The sequence below is a fragment of the Cervus canadensis genome, chromosome X, assembly GCF_019320065.1.
Source record: "Cervus canadensis isolate Bull #8, Minnesota chromosome X, ASM1932006v1, whole genome shotgun sequence".
Classification (NCBI taxonomy): domain Eukaryota; kingdom Metazoa; phylum Chordata; class Mammalia; order Artiodactyla; family Cervidae; genus Cervus; species Cervus canadensis.
The window spans coordinates 63,372,721-63,390,812 of NC_057419.1; the positions used below are offsets into that span (position 1 = coordinate 63,372,721).

At 39.7% G+C, this 18,092-nt stretch overlaps 1 protein-coding gene and 1 pseudogene across 1 annotated transcript; both read right to left on the reverse strand.

The window, feature by feature from the left end:
* Nucleotides 1-310: 310 nt before the first annotated feature.
* LOC122435585 (mitogen-activated protein kinase kinase kinase 21-like) lies at nucleotides 311-3,312 on the reverse strand. Its single transcript, XM_043459760.1, is given in 4 exon segments — nucleotides 311-855; nucleotides 858-2,241; nucleotides 2,645-2,661; nucleotides 3,255-3,312. Coding segments are annotated over 4 exon segments (2,004 nt in total).
* A 13,721-nt stretch (nucleotides 3,313-17,033) lies between these two features.
* Nucleotides 17,034-17,607, reverse strand: LOC122435586 (annotated as a pseudogene).
* Nucleotides 17,608-18,092: the final 485 nt, after the last annotated feature.

Here is an 18,092-nt window from a genome sequence, read left to right on the forward strand (position 1 = left end):
CCAGAAAAGAATATAAATGGGAAAAAAAGCATTTAGAGTTGTGCTTAAACATAGATTCACTTTGTTGTGCAGCTCTTGCTTTATAGTATTGTAGTATTTCAAGTTGCTAGGTAAGAATCCAGTGAACAAACAATATAGTCAGCCAACAGCAATGACTTCCATTTCTGGAGAAGTCAGACATCCATTACTATTTCAGTAACAAGGCCACAGCTTTGAAAACACAGCAGCATGAAACAATTAAAAGGTAGACACCTTGTTTTCATTTGTTCACCTTAAAAAAACAAAAAGAAATGCTTGAACAAGAAGGCACTTAAGACCGAAATTCTTTCTCGAGTTCGTGCAGAGACGGTCGGCTCACTCTGCCTCTCATCCTGCACAGAGGCGCCGTGCGGTCCCGGCTCTGGCCTTCCACGTCGGTGTCCAGTAAGGAGGGCACGTGGGGCTGAGTCCTCTTCTTGGGGCCGCGAGGACAGCTGTGGGCTGGTCCTGGACCACCCACTGCAGGGCCAGCCTGTGAGGGCTGAGGCTCTGTGCTCGGCAGGAAGGCCTGCAGGGCACCTCCTCGGCTTCTTAGAGGGGGAGGGCGAGGCAGTGGCACCATATGGACAGCTCTTTGCTTCTCAGGTGGGACCTCACTTGGCAGGTCACTGTGAGGTCCAGACAGGGAGGGGGGCATCCCCCAAACCCACTCAGGAGGCAGTTCAGAGGCTCCGGGGGCTGAGATGAGGGCTGCACCAGCTGGGGGCCGGGGAGCGCTTCCGTCAGACGTGGTCCTGCGGTGACGAGCCGCTCTCTCTCTGGAAGCAGCAGCGTGAGACGCTGCCGTCCCCCCACGTGTCAGCTCCGCGAAGGAGGCGGCAGGTTTCCCCACCCGTCACGGCTGGTCTCCAGTCCGGGCACAGGGGTGGACTTCCGACTCCTCCCTCCAGAGGCAGCGCAGGGGTCTGGGGTGGGCGCCCGAGGGGCACAAGAGATGTGCGTGCTGCTCTCGAAGGAGTCTTCGCCGGCGGCCTGCAGCAGGCACTTGGTGGAGAGGGAAGGCGCCGACAGGAGGTTTGCAGTGGTGAACGGTGGGAGTGAGGGGGTGCTGCCGGCTCCCTCGCCCGCGGCCAGCAGCCTTGCGGCAGGGCTGGCACTGCGGCGGGACTTCGGTGCCCGCTGGAAGATGCCTTCACGTTTCTTCCTGTCTTCCTTAGGCAACGGGTCTTCAGGAGCCTGTGCTTTCGTGAGCTCCCTTATGTCCAGGCCCAGGGCCACCGATGCCAGCAGCATGGTGCAGCCGTACAGAGAGGACTCCGTTTTCTTTCTCTGTGGGGATCTGCTCAGACTGTTTGGAGGGCTCCCCTGAGGAGTGTCGACAGCAGGGCTCACTGGGGTTCCCTCCTCCCAGCTTTCGGGTTCCACTGGGTTCTCTCTCTGGCCATCTTTCCAAAGAGGTAGATCGATGTAGGCCTGAGTTGGCGATTTTATCTGGTTTGGTTTTCTGTGTTCCAACCCGTCAGGGGCAAGTTTTGGCTCTTCACAAGCACCTGGCTGGTCCACAAATAATGAAGCCAATGGCATGGTTTTCTGATTTTTTATTAATATGGTTGACCAAGGACTGTTGCCATCTGAGAGAGGTCTTATTCTTTCTTTGCAATCAGTTCTTTCTTTCATTTGAATCAAATTTGGACCCCAGGTGCAACCCTTTTTCTTGAAATTCCTTTTTATATCTTCAAATTCTTCTTGTCGACAGACGGTGTTTCTGCCCCAAGTTTTATTGCTTTCATCTGAGGTCAGCTGTATCGCTCGGAGGCGGGGATCACCGTGGCTGCTGGGCGGGCTGGAGCTGCTGCTATGCAGACTTCTTCGTTTGTCCAAGTTGGGGGACGCCTGCACCATTATTTTGTGCTGGAAGTCTGAAGGTAAACTGATGCGGTGGCCGTCTCTGAGCTTCAGGCGGCTCCTCTTAAATTTGCCCTTCCTCTTCTTGACGTTGGGCTTCTCCTGATTCAGCTGGAAGACGAGGATGTTGAGCTCTCGCTCCAGCACGTCGATCTCCCACGCGGCGAGCTGCTGCTCCCGCCGCCGGAGCAGCTCCTCCTGCGACTTCTGCTGCAGGGCGGCCCGCGTCAGCTCCTCCTCCCGGGAGCGCAGCTCCTTTTCCTTTGTTCTCAACTCATCAAACATTTGTTGAATTTCCAGTTTCCAGTCATCTTGCATGGAATGAAAGGACTCTTGAGGCATTTCAGTCATAACTGCCTTTTCCGGAGGGCATTTCTAATGGCCAGTGATGCTTCTGATTTCCTCTCTCCACTGTATTCTTACCTTCTGGCCCGTGTCTCAAAATTGCTCCCTCATCTCCAACTTACTTGTGTACTTAAAATGGTACACAGTGCTCTTCTCTTTGGCCCAAAGCAAGCGCAAATACAGACATTAGGAATACTTCTGCTGAAAAACCTATCTAACTACGAAAATTAGATATATTTGTCTCTTATCACCTTGTCATGAGAGATTTTTCCCAAAGGGCTTCTTGACATTTTCCTGAGTCATGTCACTGTATTACACTGAATACAATGATGCTTCCCCATACCTATTTCCCCAAAATCTACTTACAGAGATATTCACCTCAACTGCAATAGCAACAACAAAATGCTATCGATACCTTTTCAGTGCCAAGAACTATGAAGACAAGTGCCAAGAACTATGAGGTCCTAGAAATAGGAGAAAGTTGTTCTTTGCAGATAAAGTAAAGGAATTTTTTGAGGCCATCTAAAGGTGAAATGGAAAGTTCTTACCTGAGGTAAGAACTCTGGGTGGTTGAGGGAATGAAAGGCCAGGAGTGAGAAGCAGAGAGAGGACATTAGCAGGATGATGCAGGGCAAGGAGTTTGTAGAGGAAGACAGAGGTCAGCTCCTGAAGGATGAGAGACAGTATTTTTAGTATAATGGGAAATCCATGAAGAGTTCTGGGGAGAAGGTGACATGATCCAGTTGACATTTTAAGGAGATCACTCGGTAGTTTAGGAAGAATAGATTGAAGAACAGCAATGAATGACAGTTATTTTCATAAATCTAGAAAAGGTTATGAAATTGGGGACATATTACACATATTAGATATAAGAAAATGGACCTGTTGCAGAAAGAGGTGTCAGAAAATAGATACAATTGTTCTAATGAGATAAGTGTCTATTAGGAGCATGAGAAATCTAGAATAAAATTCCTAGAAGATAATGCATACATGAACTTTTTCGTGTAAGCACAGGTATCACCTACCTGAAATACCTTTTTCCATGTCATCATCAAATGGAACATCTAATTCTAATAATCCCATGTATCACAGCCATGTAAGGTCACTCAGAGGCAAGTTCATGGGGGCAAAGCCCAAAACTGCAGGTCTAATCTACACCACCATTGCCTTCACACATCTCCACACAGCTGCTTGTGTGACTACCACGGTGAAGAATACGGTTTCTAAATTTGAAAATATTAATATATGACCCAGAACACTTATTACTAACATGTGTACTAGTCACTGTATAAATTACATAAATCTTCTGTGCAAGGACCACTGAGATAGTAGACAGACAATATGTGCTGCACTGGTGGCATATAAAACACTGTCACTACCAACCACTTGGTGAATATGATTAAATATATTATAGATTCAGGAGGTGCTTTTTAATCAAATTAACACATTTTAAGAAATAAGTGAATAGGTTATATAGCTTATAATAAGGAGGAAGTAATAGAGAAGTGCTGTTTAGTAAAATTCTTTTTATTCATGATAGCAAGTGAAAGTGAGTCACTCAGTTGTTTCCGACTCTTTGCGACCCCATGGACTGTACAGTCCATGGAATTCTCCAGGCCAGAATACTGGAGTGGGTAGCCATTTCCTTCTCCAGGGGATCTTCGCAACCCAAAGATCGCACCCAGGTCTCCTACATTGCAGGCGGATTCTTTACCAACTGAGTTATCCCCACTAATCTTTGATCACAAACATATATATGAATTTTCTTCTAAAGTTACTCAAGCTTAACCAAAGGAACAAGCGAAATTTTAGCTGAAGATTACAGTCTCCCTGAGTTGTGGGATGGATTAATATGGCTAACAGCAGACTATGATAATTTAAGGCCTCTTTATGTTGGGGACAATTAAACCATACTAAGAATAATCAGCCTAATTACACTAGGAAAGTGGGATGGGTGCTTTATGAATAAGGCCAATGTAAAATTTCCTTTAAAGGTAAGAGTTGGTACAGAAGAGACTAAATCAGATGACCTTAGCATACAGTGGGCCAAAGCTAATGGAAATTCTTGACTTAAATTGTTATGTATGATCTTACAACTCACTATATTACTTGTATTCTGTTTTTCAAGATCGTTGTTTCTTGTCTTACCAAATCGGTGACCAAACCAGTGATAAAAATTATAACTAGGTGACTTGAAGAGGTTGATCAGGTATATAGTCCTATTTGAGATCAATGATTGTAATAGTTTAACTCTGGATATGGGAAGAAGAAATAATTTTCTAGACCATGAGAGACAAGCCCAGAGACTTTTCGTTACTGTTAAGGTGACTCAGACTATAAAGAATCTGCTTGCAATGCAGAAGACCTGCATTGATCCCTGGGTTGGGATGATCCCCTGAAGAAGGGAATGGCTACCCACTCCAGTCTTCTTGCATGGAGAATTCCATGGACAGAGGAGCCTGGTGGGTCACAAAGAGTCAGACACCACTGAGTGACTAACACTTTCACTTTTTTCCCCAGTACAGGAATAGCCCATTGAATGGTCTATCAACAAAATCATCACTTCACCTGGGAATAAGCATTCCTAGAATCATGGGACAAAATGGTCATGAAATGCCTGCCAAACCATGGTCAAATTTATGATCATGAGAGTGACCTTCCAACCAAAAATCGTCACTTGCCATGTGGTTCTGTAAGGATTAGGTCATTCACTACTGTACTTGAGGACCTTCAACACGCCCTGAAAGGAGTTCAGGGCAGAGATCAGGAATGAGGCATTCTGTGCTCTGGGAAGAACTGGCAGAACAGGCCTCCAGAAAGTTAAGATATTTTCAGGAGAAAATTTTATAAGCCTAATATTTGGCATCTTCTCAAACCTGTGTGTGCCATTCCCACAGTGTCTCACACCTAGAAAAGCACTAAAATCTTTCATGAAGACATATGCCCCTATGATGAACAGCAATCTTCTGCCAAAATATGTGCCTGACTGCATGTCTTAATATTTCTCTTCACCAAAATAACAGTGATATGCACCCACCACCCCACACTCTCGCCAATCTCTTCAGAGCAGTTCCTCAGATCTCTGTGAGAGGCTGTCTTCTGGGCTATAGTCCTTATTTTGTCCCAAATAAAACTCAACTCACAATGTGTATGTTGTGCATTTTTCCAGTCAACACTCTGTATTGGAAATAGTAAGTGGTAAAGACAGAGAATAGATTAGACTGTATCTCAGGAAAGAAAATATATGGGCAGGAGGAGACAAGGTTAGGGAGTCTTAGAGCATTTGGGTAGAGGGAGGGGAAAGAATTTAATTCTGCCACCAAGCACGTGATACTGTGACTGAGAGAAAAGGACAAAGAGGGTTTTCAGTTGTGCTGACTGTTAAAAAGTATAAACAGCCACAGCTATTTCTTTAGAGACTCAACTTCAGAAAATTAAATTGCTCTGCAATTGGTTTTCAGAGATTACTTTTTTTTTTTTAATCTAATACTGCTCTAAGACTGGGCCACTTAGTGTTTCAGTTTTCCATAGGCTAATCATGTTGGAGCCAAATATTTAAATGAGCATTCCTGACTTTCTTCATCTCTGGGTAAAGGCAGGAAAGTACAGGTTCCAATGTAAGTTTCTACGTTACTATATCTAAGCACCTACTTATGTATCTATGTATGTATTCAGATAAAGGAATAAATAGATAGGAAGGCAGATATGTACATATAGATGTAATTAATAAAACAGCTTTCACTTACTGAGAACTTACTATGAGTTGGGCATTCTATATACAATATCTCTAATCCTGACAAAGGCTAATGTGGGTGTTCTGTGTGTATTTAAGGAAACATACACTAAGCTAGATGCTCATTTTGATAGTCAGGTGTATTATATACATTTTTTTGCTTAGCATATTTTCAACTCATGAAGGGTTTATTGGGATGGAATCCCATGATAAATCGAGGAAGATCTCTGTATAAATGTGTTTCCTAGTTTATCTGAATACGGTGCATGTTTATGAATTTAGCATCTGACCCTAAAAAAATTCAAATGAAAGGCAGGAGGGAGAAGTGGATCTACACTAAAAATACATTCTTCAAAATCCTTAAATCTAATTTGTGACTGGTGACTAAGAAGGAACCAACCTCTAAGGCATCCCCCTCCAATACACCATGCCCATCAACCCACGTGTGCCAGGACTGCATGACTCCTTACCCCTAGGAGTGATCAGGGATCACATCTCTCCTCATCACAGTTTCTGTGGTCGTTATGGTTTAAGGATCTGAAATGGCAGAATTTAGATGAAATTTCCATCTAGAGAGGAGAATAGTGCCACATGTGGTTGGAATTTTCTATGTCTCTGATGACAAGTGACATTCATTTCCAAGCAAGTTTTAGTATCAGCAAATTAATGTGAAAGGTGGACCAGAAAAATATCTGTCAGAAACTTGGTCATGCTACATCTCATACTTAAAATCTGTCTGATATTAACACCAGACCATTCTAGGCTTCAGTGACACGTAATGCTCTAGAACTTATTGTTACCACTGCACCTAACAGTTCTATGCCTGCTGCTCACTCCGGGTTAAGTGTTGCACATTCGTTCTAGTCCTACTGGAGGGCAAATCTCACTGAGAAACGGATATTGGGTTTTTAATTGAGGTAACATGTATGAATGATGAAAGAAACCTGAATAAGGAGAACACAGACTCTAAGTCAGTCATAGAAGACTTAATTTTGTTTACCTTCTCTATGCTTGAAACAGGTTCTAATAATGTGCTGTGGACCTGTTATAAGGCATTAATAAAAAGACACTGCAGAGATCAATCACCTGTCTCTTGAAAACAATCAAAACACTTTTTGTAATAACTTATTATAGAAAAGTCCTTAAATGTCAGCAGCATATTTATCACAGTTTCTTTACCTTAAAGTGGCAATAAAATGGCTATTTAATATTGAAAAAGATCAACCAAAATAAGAATTTTATTTTTTTCATGCCAGACTGAAACAGTAAATTTTCATCTCTTAAAAATTCTACTTACAAGTATTAATACAGATGGGAAGAACATATTTCAATTTTCTAAGACATCCAGCTGTTAGAATACAATAGAGCTCTGTGAGAATATAAGTCAGGTAGAGAAACATTAAAATGGATTTTGCAGGGTAATTTCAAAGAACTCACTACAATCTTTAATTAGGACAGTGACTAAACATTTATTCTCGCTCCTGTGGAGAATATTTATGCTATCATCTGGCAATGGTCCATTCAGTGGGGGAATATTCAATTAAACAGGCCATACTAGCATCGGATAATTTGGTATTTCCAAACAAACTCACTCATTGTCACTTTCCAGGTTGAAAGCAGTGCAGCAAGTGTGGAATGAGGCCAAAATAATGGCTTTGCTTAGTAACCAGAAATAGGATGATGTTATAACATCACTATTCTGACAGTCTTCCAGTCCCAATATGCCAGGATAGATGCTCAACATTTAAAAAGAAAAAAAAAGGCAACAAACCTGTAAACATTCTGCAACATAACAAGTGTTAAGGAAGGGATGGAACAGCACAAATTCTATTTCACACAGCACCGCAGAATTAGACATTGGAGAACACTTTGTTATGTCCTATAAAATGAAAGATAAAGAACATTACAGCATACTAACACATATATATGGAATTTAGAAAGATGGTAACGATAACCCTATATGCAGAACAGAAAAAGAGACACAGAAATACAGAACAGACTTCTGAACTCTGTGGGAGAATGTGAGGGTGGGATATTTCAAAAGAACAGCATGTATACTATCTATGGTGAAACAGATCACCAGCCCAGGTGGGATGCATGAGACAAGTGCTCGGGCCTGGTGCACTGGGAAGACCCAGAGGAATCGGGTGGAGAGGGAGATGGGAGGGGGGATCGGGATGGGGAATACGTGTAAATCTATGGCTGATTCATATCAATGTATGACAAAACCCACTGAAATGTTGTGAAGTAATTAGCCTCCAACTAATTAAAAAAAAAAAAAATGAAGAAGAGCCTAGTCGATGACCCACAGTTCCAGCGTTGAGCACATAACACTCATCCATAAGCATTAAGCAACGCTTACACAATTTCCTGAGCAGCAACCCTCCTAATGGCATAAACTGGAATCAGCCCAAATGACCTTCCATTGGAGAAATGCCTAATTTACTCACTGGAGGAAGATGCACAGGGATATTATACAACAGAAGAATGAAAGTACAGCAGCTGCATTGATGTATATATGCATATTCAGTTCTTTCAGTCATGTCCGACTGTTTGCACCTCATGGACAGTAGCCTGGCAGGCTCCTCTCTCCATGGGATTTCCCAGGCAAGAATACTGGAGTGGTTTGCCATTTAGGAGACTATATAGGAGAGAAACAAACAGACAGCAAGAGAAAAAGAATTTTTAAAATAAGAAAGAGTAATTTTGTCTACTTTATTTTTAAATGCCTTTTTTTCTGTTCTTTTCCTTTCCCTCTCTCTTGTCCTTCCCTTCTCCTTTCCTCCCTCCTTCTCTATTTCACAGAGGGGCTTAGGAGTAAATATTGAATAAATGAGATTAGGAAAAGTAACAAACTTAAAATATATCATAAATGAATATGGGATTAGGAAACATGGAATAACAAAATATTTTATAAAGTATTTTAAAGGAAATGTTTTACCTATTTATTTGCTATTGCAATATTTCAAATTGAACTCAGAAACTTGAACAGTAAATGAAAACCAAACTTGGTTTTTCTGTATGTGCATTTTGCTTATTTCTCTTAAAATGAAGCCTGTCTGTGGCATTAAAAAATAATAATAATAATTCCAGGACACTCACTAGTATTAATTAATCAATTCAGTTTACGGAAGACAATGTGGACCCCTAGGGGCCACATTCAAAATCTTAAAACATATGGCCAAATCAGTGTTCCAAGACTGAAACAAAAGTTACAGTGAATTGATAAAAACGTTCAAACCAATAAAAAATTTATTTCAGTAGGTACTGAGGAGAAGATTATATTGAGGGAAATATACATATCTGAATGTGTTCATGATTTACTTCATTTTCGTTTCTTTTCTAAAATTTGTGACATCATGTCAAAAAAAGATACTGAGTTATAAGAAATTCTAGCCTTTTTTTGTTAAACTCGAAGTAATAGCTTAAAAAAAAGGACTCTGCTCTTCAACACTCTGCTTCTGTGCCAGCCATGAAAAAAGGCTATTGCCTTGTCTTTAACTGTCAAATCTAACAATCAATAAAGTTTATTCCTCTTTTATTTTTCACATGAAGTACCAAGTTGTCATATAAATCAAGTCTTTATAAATTTAATCTATAATAAACTTTGCTTTTCATCTTAATATGAAAGACAGGAGTTGCCATCAGCCACTGAGTCCACTGGAACAGTTCTTTTGCAAGACAGAACTGCTAACGCCTAAGGACTATCTCTAGTTAGAATGCAATGGCTGAGTAATATTTCATTGTGTACTCAGCCATTAAAAAGAACACATTTAAATCAGTTCTAATGAGGTGGATAAAATTGGAGTCTATTATACAGAGTGAAGTAAGCCAGAAAGAAAAACACCAATACAGCTACTAACGCATATATATGGAATTTAGAAAGATGGTAATGATAACCCTATATGCGAGACAGCAAAAGAGACACAGATGTATAGTACAGTCTTTTGGACTCTGGGAGAAGGTGAGAGTGGGATGATCTTAGAGAACACCATTTAAACATGTATATTATCATATGTGAAACAGATCGCCAGTCCAGGTTCCATGCATGAGACAGGGTGCTCAGGGCTGGTGCACTGGGATGACCCAGAGGGATGGGATGGGGAGAGAGTTGGGAGGGGGGTTCAGGATGGGGAACACATGTACACCCGTGGCTGTTTCATGTCAATGTATGGCAAAAACCACTACAATATTGTAAAGTAATGAGCCTCCAATTAAAAAAAAAAAAAAGAACGCCATGGGTTTCCATCAGTCTTGTCTAGTTTTCATAGATTTTCTTAAATAAATGCTTTTCACTTTGTTGGATGCCCACCAACGGATCTTTATCCATCAAAGACTTTGAATGACAATTTCACCAGTTCAAGAGATGCATCTCCAGAGATAAGATTTCCCCAAACTCCTCACACCACCATTCTGGAAGTGCAGCCTCCCTTAGAATCTTAAAGGTAGGTGGGTGTTTCAGTTGTTCTTGGAAAGACATTATTTTTTATCTTCATCCACCTCTTAGCACATCATAAGAAGCATGAGATGCTGGGAAAATCAAAGATCTTGGAAGTACAAGCATAAAAAAATAAGGTGCTTGAGAACAACTGAGTCTAGAATACACTGATGCCAGCTAAAACAACTAAGCTCTCTCGCCATAGTAATATGGACCTAGATCTGTGTCAAATAGAACTTGCTGATAAGTTGACATGAAATAAACACCTTTGTACTGGTCACTCCAGGTGGTGGTAGTGGTAAAGAACCTGTATGCCAATGCAGGAGACACAAGAGGTGCGGGTTCAATTCCTGGATCAGGACCACATGCACACTGTTCACCAGCTAATGTGCTGAAAAATAGGGTACAAAATGGTGAATTTTTATTCTCTTACCAGCTGCTGTAGTATGGTTACTTTTAGTAGAAGTTGAGCCTGGAGAGACCTGAGAAGATTTTGCAGATCAGTGCTTCTCAAACTTAACTTGTACATGAATCACTAGGGATCCAATTAAAGTATAGCTGCTGATACAGTTGGACTGAGGTCTGGCTCGGAACCCGCATTTCTAACAAACTACCAAATGATAACAATATTTTTGGTGTCTGGGGACCTTACTTTCAGTAGCAAAGATTTAGAGCCCTATGGATGGAATCCACTGAATGAACAGATGGAGAGAGGAGGAAAGGATGGGACTGACCAAGAGTGAAGAGAGGATAAACATGGATTCTGATGAGACAAGCCAGATATAGACTTTTCTCTTTATTATGTATAACCCCTTCCTCATAACTTCACAAAAGTCATTAAGATTAGTAATGAACTATATAATTCAAAATTATATAGTTCTAGGAAACAATAATCTTTTCAACAAATGATGCAGGGAAAACTGAATATTCACATGCAAAACAATGGAGATGGACCAATAACCTACATCACATAAAAAATTAACTGAAAATGATTCTAAGACCTAAATGCAAAAGCCAAATCTGTAAGAATCAGAAGAAAACATAGGGGGAAGTTTCATGACAAACATGGCAATAATTTCTTGAATACAATACCAAAAGCTCTAGGAACAAATGGAAAAGTCGATAAATTGTAGTTCATCAAAATTAAAAGCCTTTGCACATCAAAAGACAGTATCCAAAGAGTGAAAAGGCAAACTACTGAATGTGATAAATATTTCCAAATCATGTATCTAATAAGCTACTAATATCGAGAACATATACAGAACACCTAAACTCAACAACAACAAATATACCCAAGTTAAAAATGGGAAAAGAACCTGAATAGTCATTTCACCAAAGAAACACAAACGGCCCATAAGAACATTAAAAAAAATGCTCAACATCACTAATCATAACAGATATAGATGAAACTACCAGGTACCACACCTCATCCATTAGGATGGTTAGGATACAGAAACAAAATAGGGACTTCCTCAGTGGTCCAGTGGTTAAGACTCAGCCTTCCAATGCAGGGGTTTGGGGTTTGATCCCTAGCCCAGGAACTAAGATCCCATATGCCTTGGGGTGTGGTCAAAAATTAAAATGATAAGTGTAGGTGAGGATATGGAGAAATAGGATCATTGTACATTGCTGGTGTGAAAGAAAAAATGATGTAGTTGCTGCGGCAATGTATCAATCATAAATCTTCAAAATATTAAAAATGGAATTATCACATGATGGAACGATTACACTCTAGCTATATACCCAAAACAGGTAAAATCAAGAATTTTATCAGATATTTCTATACCACTGTTCAAAGCAGCAAGATTCTCAAGAGCTAAAAGGTGGAAACAACTCAAATGTACACTGAACAGGTGAAAAGGTTTAACAAATGTGACATAAATGTATCACACATGCAATGGGATACTTCGGCCACCTGATGCGAAGAACTGACTCATTGGAAAAGACCCTGATGCTGGGAAAGATTGAAGGCGGGAAGAGAAGGGGATGACAGAGGATGAGATGGTTGCATGGCATCACCGATGCGATGGACATGAGTCTGAGTAAACTCTGCGAGTTGGTGATGGACAGGGAGGCCTGGAGTGCTGCAGTCCATGGGGTCGGAAAGAGTCGGACACGACTGTGTGATTTAACTAAACTGAAAAACACCAAATCAGTATCTTGTACACCTGAAACTTACATAGTGTATGTCAAGGATACTTAATAAAACAGAAAATTTCACTTATATCAAACCATCATCTACTAGATAATTCTTTGTAGTCTCACATAAATATCTTTTGACTAATATACGATGTTGAAATAAATGACCATTTTTATTTTTGAAGAAAGTGATAGACAGACAATCCCAGGAGCAAGAAAGCTAACTTGTTCATGATTTCACATATAACAGAAAGAAGAAAAAGAAAGTTGAATTTTAACAAGGTTGAATTTCCCTTTTAGGAAGGCAGTATATAAAGTCCAATTTGTAAAGTTTAAATAGCGAAAGCTATTCACTAAAATGTGAAACTTCAGGATGAGCAAATGTAAAAAGTGTGCTTAGGCTCTGTGAGTATAACACATTAGCTTCTCACGTGGGGTTGTTCTCTAGTATATTTTGGCGGTGGCAAAATTCTGCCCCCACCCCTTCACTTCATCATTACATAATCAGCCCTTTTCCATGTAGCTGCATATGGTTAAACATAATTTTTGGATATTTCTGTATTCAAGGTGTTAAAATCCATTACTGTCATCACACTTTTTTGAGGTCTGAATTGCCCCAAGTTTGGCCATGTGGAGTCCCTTCAAACTAGCTCTTGGTTTTAATTTCTTTAAATTTTGAAATAATTTCTAAATAAAGTTTAGACTTACAGAAAAGCTATAAAAATTAATACAGATAGTTTGTGTATAACTTCCATTGAACATGTCCTAATGGAAACACCTTATATAACTATGACGTAAATGATCAAAATCAGAACATTAACAATGATACAACTAACTAAACTGCAGATCTTAGTGGAATTTTGCTAATCTTTGCACTAATGCCAGTTTTTTTTTAGTCCCCTAGCCAACACAGGTGCCCACATTATGTTCAGGTGTTATGTCTTATTATTTTATGACAGTCCCTCAGTTGTTCTTTTTAATGTATTTATTTGGCTGTATGGGGTCTTAGTTGCAGCATGCAGGGTCTCCTTTGTTGCGTCAAACGGGATCTTTCGTTGTGGCACACAGACTGTCTAGTTGTAGCACGTGGGCTTAGCTGCTTCATGGGATGTGGGATCTTAGTTCTCTGACCAGGGATTGAACCCACGTCCCCTGCATCGCAAGGCAGATTCTTAACCATTGGACCACCAGGAAAGTCCCTAATCAGTTGTTCTTTGTACTTCATGATACACACACTTTTAAACAGTACTCATCTGATATCTTGTAGAATGCTCCCCAATTTGGATGTTTTGTGTTTCCCCGCAATTAGAGTGAGCTCATGCATCTTTAATTAGCTCTCAGTACATCATATCATGGATTGATGATGCTAAAGTGTCTTGTTAGAGATGGTGTTAAACTTGATCACTTGTTTGTGTGGTGCAGGGGTTCAGAATAGGCTTCCTGAAAATATGCCACTTTGGCATGCAAATTATTTTGAGCCACAGGCAATCTAGATGCTATGGGCCCAAGATAAATTTTTACCTTTTCCTTAAATAATTTAAATTGAGGGCAGTGCCGAAATAACATATAATACTGGAAATAACTTTTTATGCCTATTTCTATGGCAGGACAAACATCTAATTACTAAAAATATGTCCTTCTTATTGTGCTGTGACTTACCTTCCCATCCTCTCTGAAATTCCATTCCTTAATCCCATTCCTTAAATCAGGATGGCATGTATATCTCATTACACCTTTCTGACTCAGAACCATTCATGTAAGTTGGGTTTCTGGATGTGTGACATTAAATTAGATTTTCTTCTATTAATCTATCTCATGTCAATTTAATTCTTAGACAAGCCAGAAGAATCTAGAAGGGTAGAGGAAAGTTTTCTTCCTCGTTGACAGTGGTCTCTGCTGAATTTCATCAACATAAAGTTAATGCTTTTCCTTTTGTAATTAACAAATGTCTTATGGGACTTCCCTGGTGGCTCAGATGGTAAAGCGTCTGGCTGCAATGCAGGAGACCCGGGTTTGATCCCTGGGTCAGGAAGATCCCCTGGAGAAGGAAATGGCAGCCCATTCCAGTACTCTTGTCTGGAAAATTCCTTGGACGGAGGAACCTAGTAGGCTACAGTCCATGGGGTTGCAAAGAGTCAGACACGACTGAGCAACTTCACTTTCACTTTCACCTATGGGCACAGCTTTTGAGATGATGCAAATATCTCATTGCTTTCCATACTTTCATCCACTAGTTTTACCATCAACCAACAGTTCTTTATGCACCAGTTTTTTCTGGGATGTTTGCTCCAAATTATTTTTCTATTACCTTCATTCCTTCTTCACTTATTAGAATTGCTCTCTAAATTAAAGAAGCGGTAAACTTTCACCCCAATTTATTTGTTAATTCAATTACTTAGTTGAATTATTTCACTATTACAATTCAATTATATTCACATGAACTCTTTTAATCTTGGAGCATCTTGTGAGTCTAGCGTCCTGGAACACAAACTTTGTGAAATAACACTATAAATATGTTAACATCCACCAGGAATGGGCTGACAGTGTAACCGGAGACAAACATTCTAACCACATTTAAGCCTTTACTAACCATCATGACTGTTTTATTCTTAAAGTACATGGGCATAAATACATAATCTTCATTATTCTGCATGATCTACATGGCTTTGCAATGTAAGTCATTAAAAATGCTGCTTAAAGGGAGTAATTGAGGACCTCCCTGGTGGCCCCCTGGCTAAGACTTTGCGCTCCCAATACAGGGCATATGGGTTCAATCCCTGATGAGGGAACAAGATCCTGTATGCTGCAACTAAGAACCAGTACAAGCAAATAAATGAATAAATAAATAAATAAAATTCTTTTAAAAAAGAAAGCAATTAATTCCAGTTCTTCTGTTTGGTATCACATATGCTACAGACAATTATTTATAAATTTTTCATAATTGGTATGTGATAGTATTCCTGATAAACAGAAACAAAAATAGCATACTTTCTTAATATAATGCTTTCATGATGACAAAATTTTTTTCCCAGGTAATTTCTAGGTGCTGATATTTATAATTTCAATTAATTTGGGATTTGAAGTGAAGATTATGTAGTCCAACTCACAATGCAGCTATTGTTTCAAGCCATCCCTGCTGAATTCCCCTATTAGCAGTTAATAATATTTTAAATGCAAAGAGTGTGGGGCAATAAAATGGTTTGATGAATACATATATCTCCATTTTTCTTTCTATCATCTATCTTTAAGAGTTTCTCTAATAATTGTGATTTTTTAAGGAAAGTTTAAGAATCTTTCTATTTAAGAAATAATGCATGAATTTGTCTGATACTCCAATACATGATTTTGCCTGATTGTGTTCCAAATTTCTCATGTTCCCAAACTGTGTTACATTGGTTTATTTATTGTATTTCTTCCATAAACCTAGTATGGTTTAAACTTTCCTTCTTTTCATAGTCTTTAGGTATAAGCCAGTGAGGATGAAATTTAGACATGTAGCCTAAGATTAGATACTATATAAATTAATTGCAGCTTCTAACCTGAAAGAATTTTAAGTATACCAGTAATCACTGAAATAGGGAGTCTGTGATAAATGTCAGCCAAAGGTTACAGTTGAGGTATTATGGTTTAATGGAAAGAGAAATGCTTTGTGGAAATAGAGGGTTTTGATAGGATTAAAGAAGGAAAAAACCTTAGATGTATGGATATGGGGAGAAGTAGGGCATGCCAGTACGTGGATAATGGAAGCAATAGATTGGTGGGGTATGAATGGAGGTAACAGCAGCCCATTGCTGAGGCGGAATCAAGATCATATTTATATAGACACTGAGTGGCAGAGAGATCCACACTAATAACGGGAGCAAAGAGAAACTGGTGACTGGACAATCACTTCCAGAGAAACAAGAGATAATGATAACTTGAACTAAAAGCGATGGAAACTGAAACGAAGAATGATTGGGCCAGACTTGGAACTCCTAGAAGTCTCATATCCTAATCATTGCTTGCAGTTGAGGGATGAGGATAGAGAAAAGGCAGACGTAAAAGATGAATGATACTGGTGACTTGTGCAGGCGAGACAGGGACAGGACACTGGCAGTATCATTCAAAGAAAGAGGAAACCCAGAGAAAAAGCCCTTGGAGGGGCATGTTCTGGTGTGAAAGAACCCAGTATCAGCTCCTGACAGAACCCTAGGACTTCATAATGCAACAGTCTACACTCAGATTTTAAGACGATACACTAAGCTGAAGGCTAGAGAGAGGATTAGAACTGAGTAATGCAATGAAACTATTAATTTGATTATGCATAAAAACATCACTGTTATTGCATTATTAATAAAGGAGGTATATCTTGTTGACTCATGCATGGAAATACATACCTAAATACATATTAGCTTTAAAAAGGCAAGTCACTTTTTTTTATGTACACGTCTCTGTTTATTCATACTTAGATGTAGGTTAGTTTTGTTTTTGTGTACAGATTTGCTTAACAATCACTCAACTTCTGGGTAACTGAAGAGCCTTTATAAGTAGTTTATATTGTCTAGACCCAAGGTATGCAGCAAACCCAGTCTGGAACAAAATGGGAAATAACATCTTTCTAAAGACAGGCTTAGAAGTCCTAATCCAGTAAATTAAGATGTTTCCTTTCTCTGGTAGCAGGGCTGAATTATACCTAGCTGCTAGGCCACCATTCACAGGGATGGCCAAGAAAACAAGATACAGGCCACCGAAAACAAGACCAACCAATCCACCTTGTGTAATGGTACAGGTTTCACAATGCAGATCACCTGTATTCAAAGGTAAACTTACAAAACCTTTGTAAGACACGTTTGCTGTCAAAAATGGGAAAACCGCCATTGGTAAGCCAGCAGCTATAGGAGCCTGTGTCACATGTAAGATGCACCGAAAAAGACTGTTTGCTATTAGGCCACAGAGAGCAGCATTAAGTCCAATATATTGATCCATTTTCAAGCAGATTCCTTTCTGCTTCTGGGAGTTGGTTAATTTTTCTGGCTATGATATCAATTAAGTTCTCCTTGATAGGACCATCTGGTTCATGATTTTCCATCTTGAGCCTTACACTCTTCTCCCAGCGGTCGCTGCCTCCTCCGGTCTTCTTCAGCCAAGTGAGGGCTCACCCCAACCTTTGCTCAAGTCGCCCATAAGAAGCCATTTTGGCTGCCACAAGGCAAGTCATTTATATGTTCTTGTTTTATTATATTCACAGTCTTTATCATCTAGAATTGTGAAGAAAAAATGACAGAGACTGAAGGTCTGTCAGAAAACTTTCCAGTGTAGGTCAAAAAACTTGTGAGCTCAAGGGTGGGTCTAGAGAATTGCGCTGAGTGAAATAGAGAAAGACAAATTATGTATGATATCACTTACATGAGGAATCTAAAAAAAATACAACAAAGGAATATATATAGCAAAAGAGAAACTGATTCACAGATACAGAAAACAAATTAGTGGTTACCAGTGGGGAGAAGGAAGGAGGAAAGGGCATGATATGGGTAGAGGATTAAGAGAAACAAAATACTATGTATAAAATAAAAA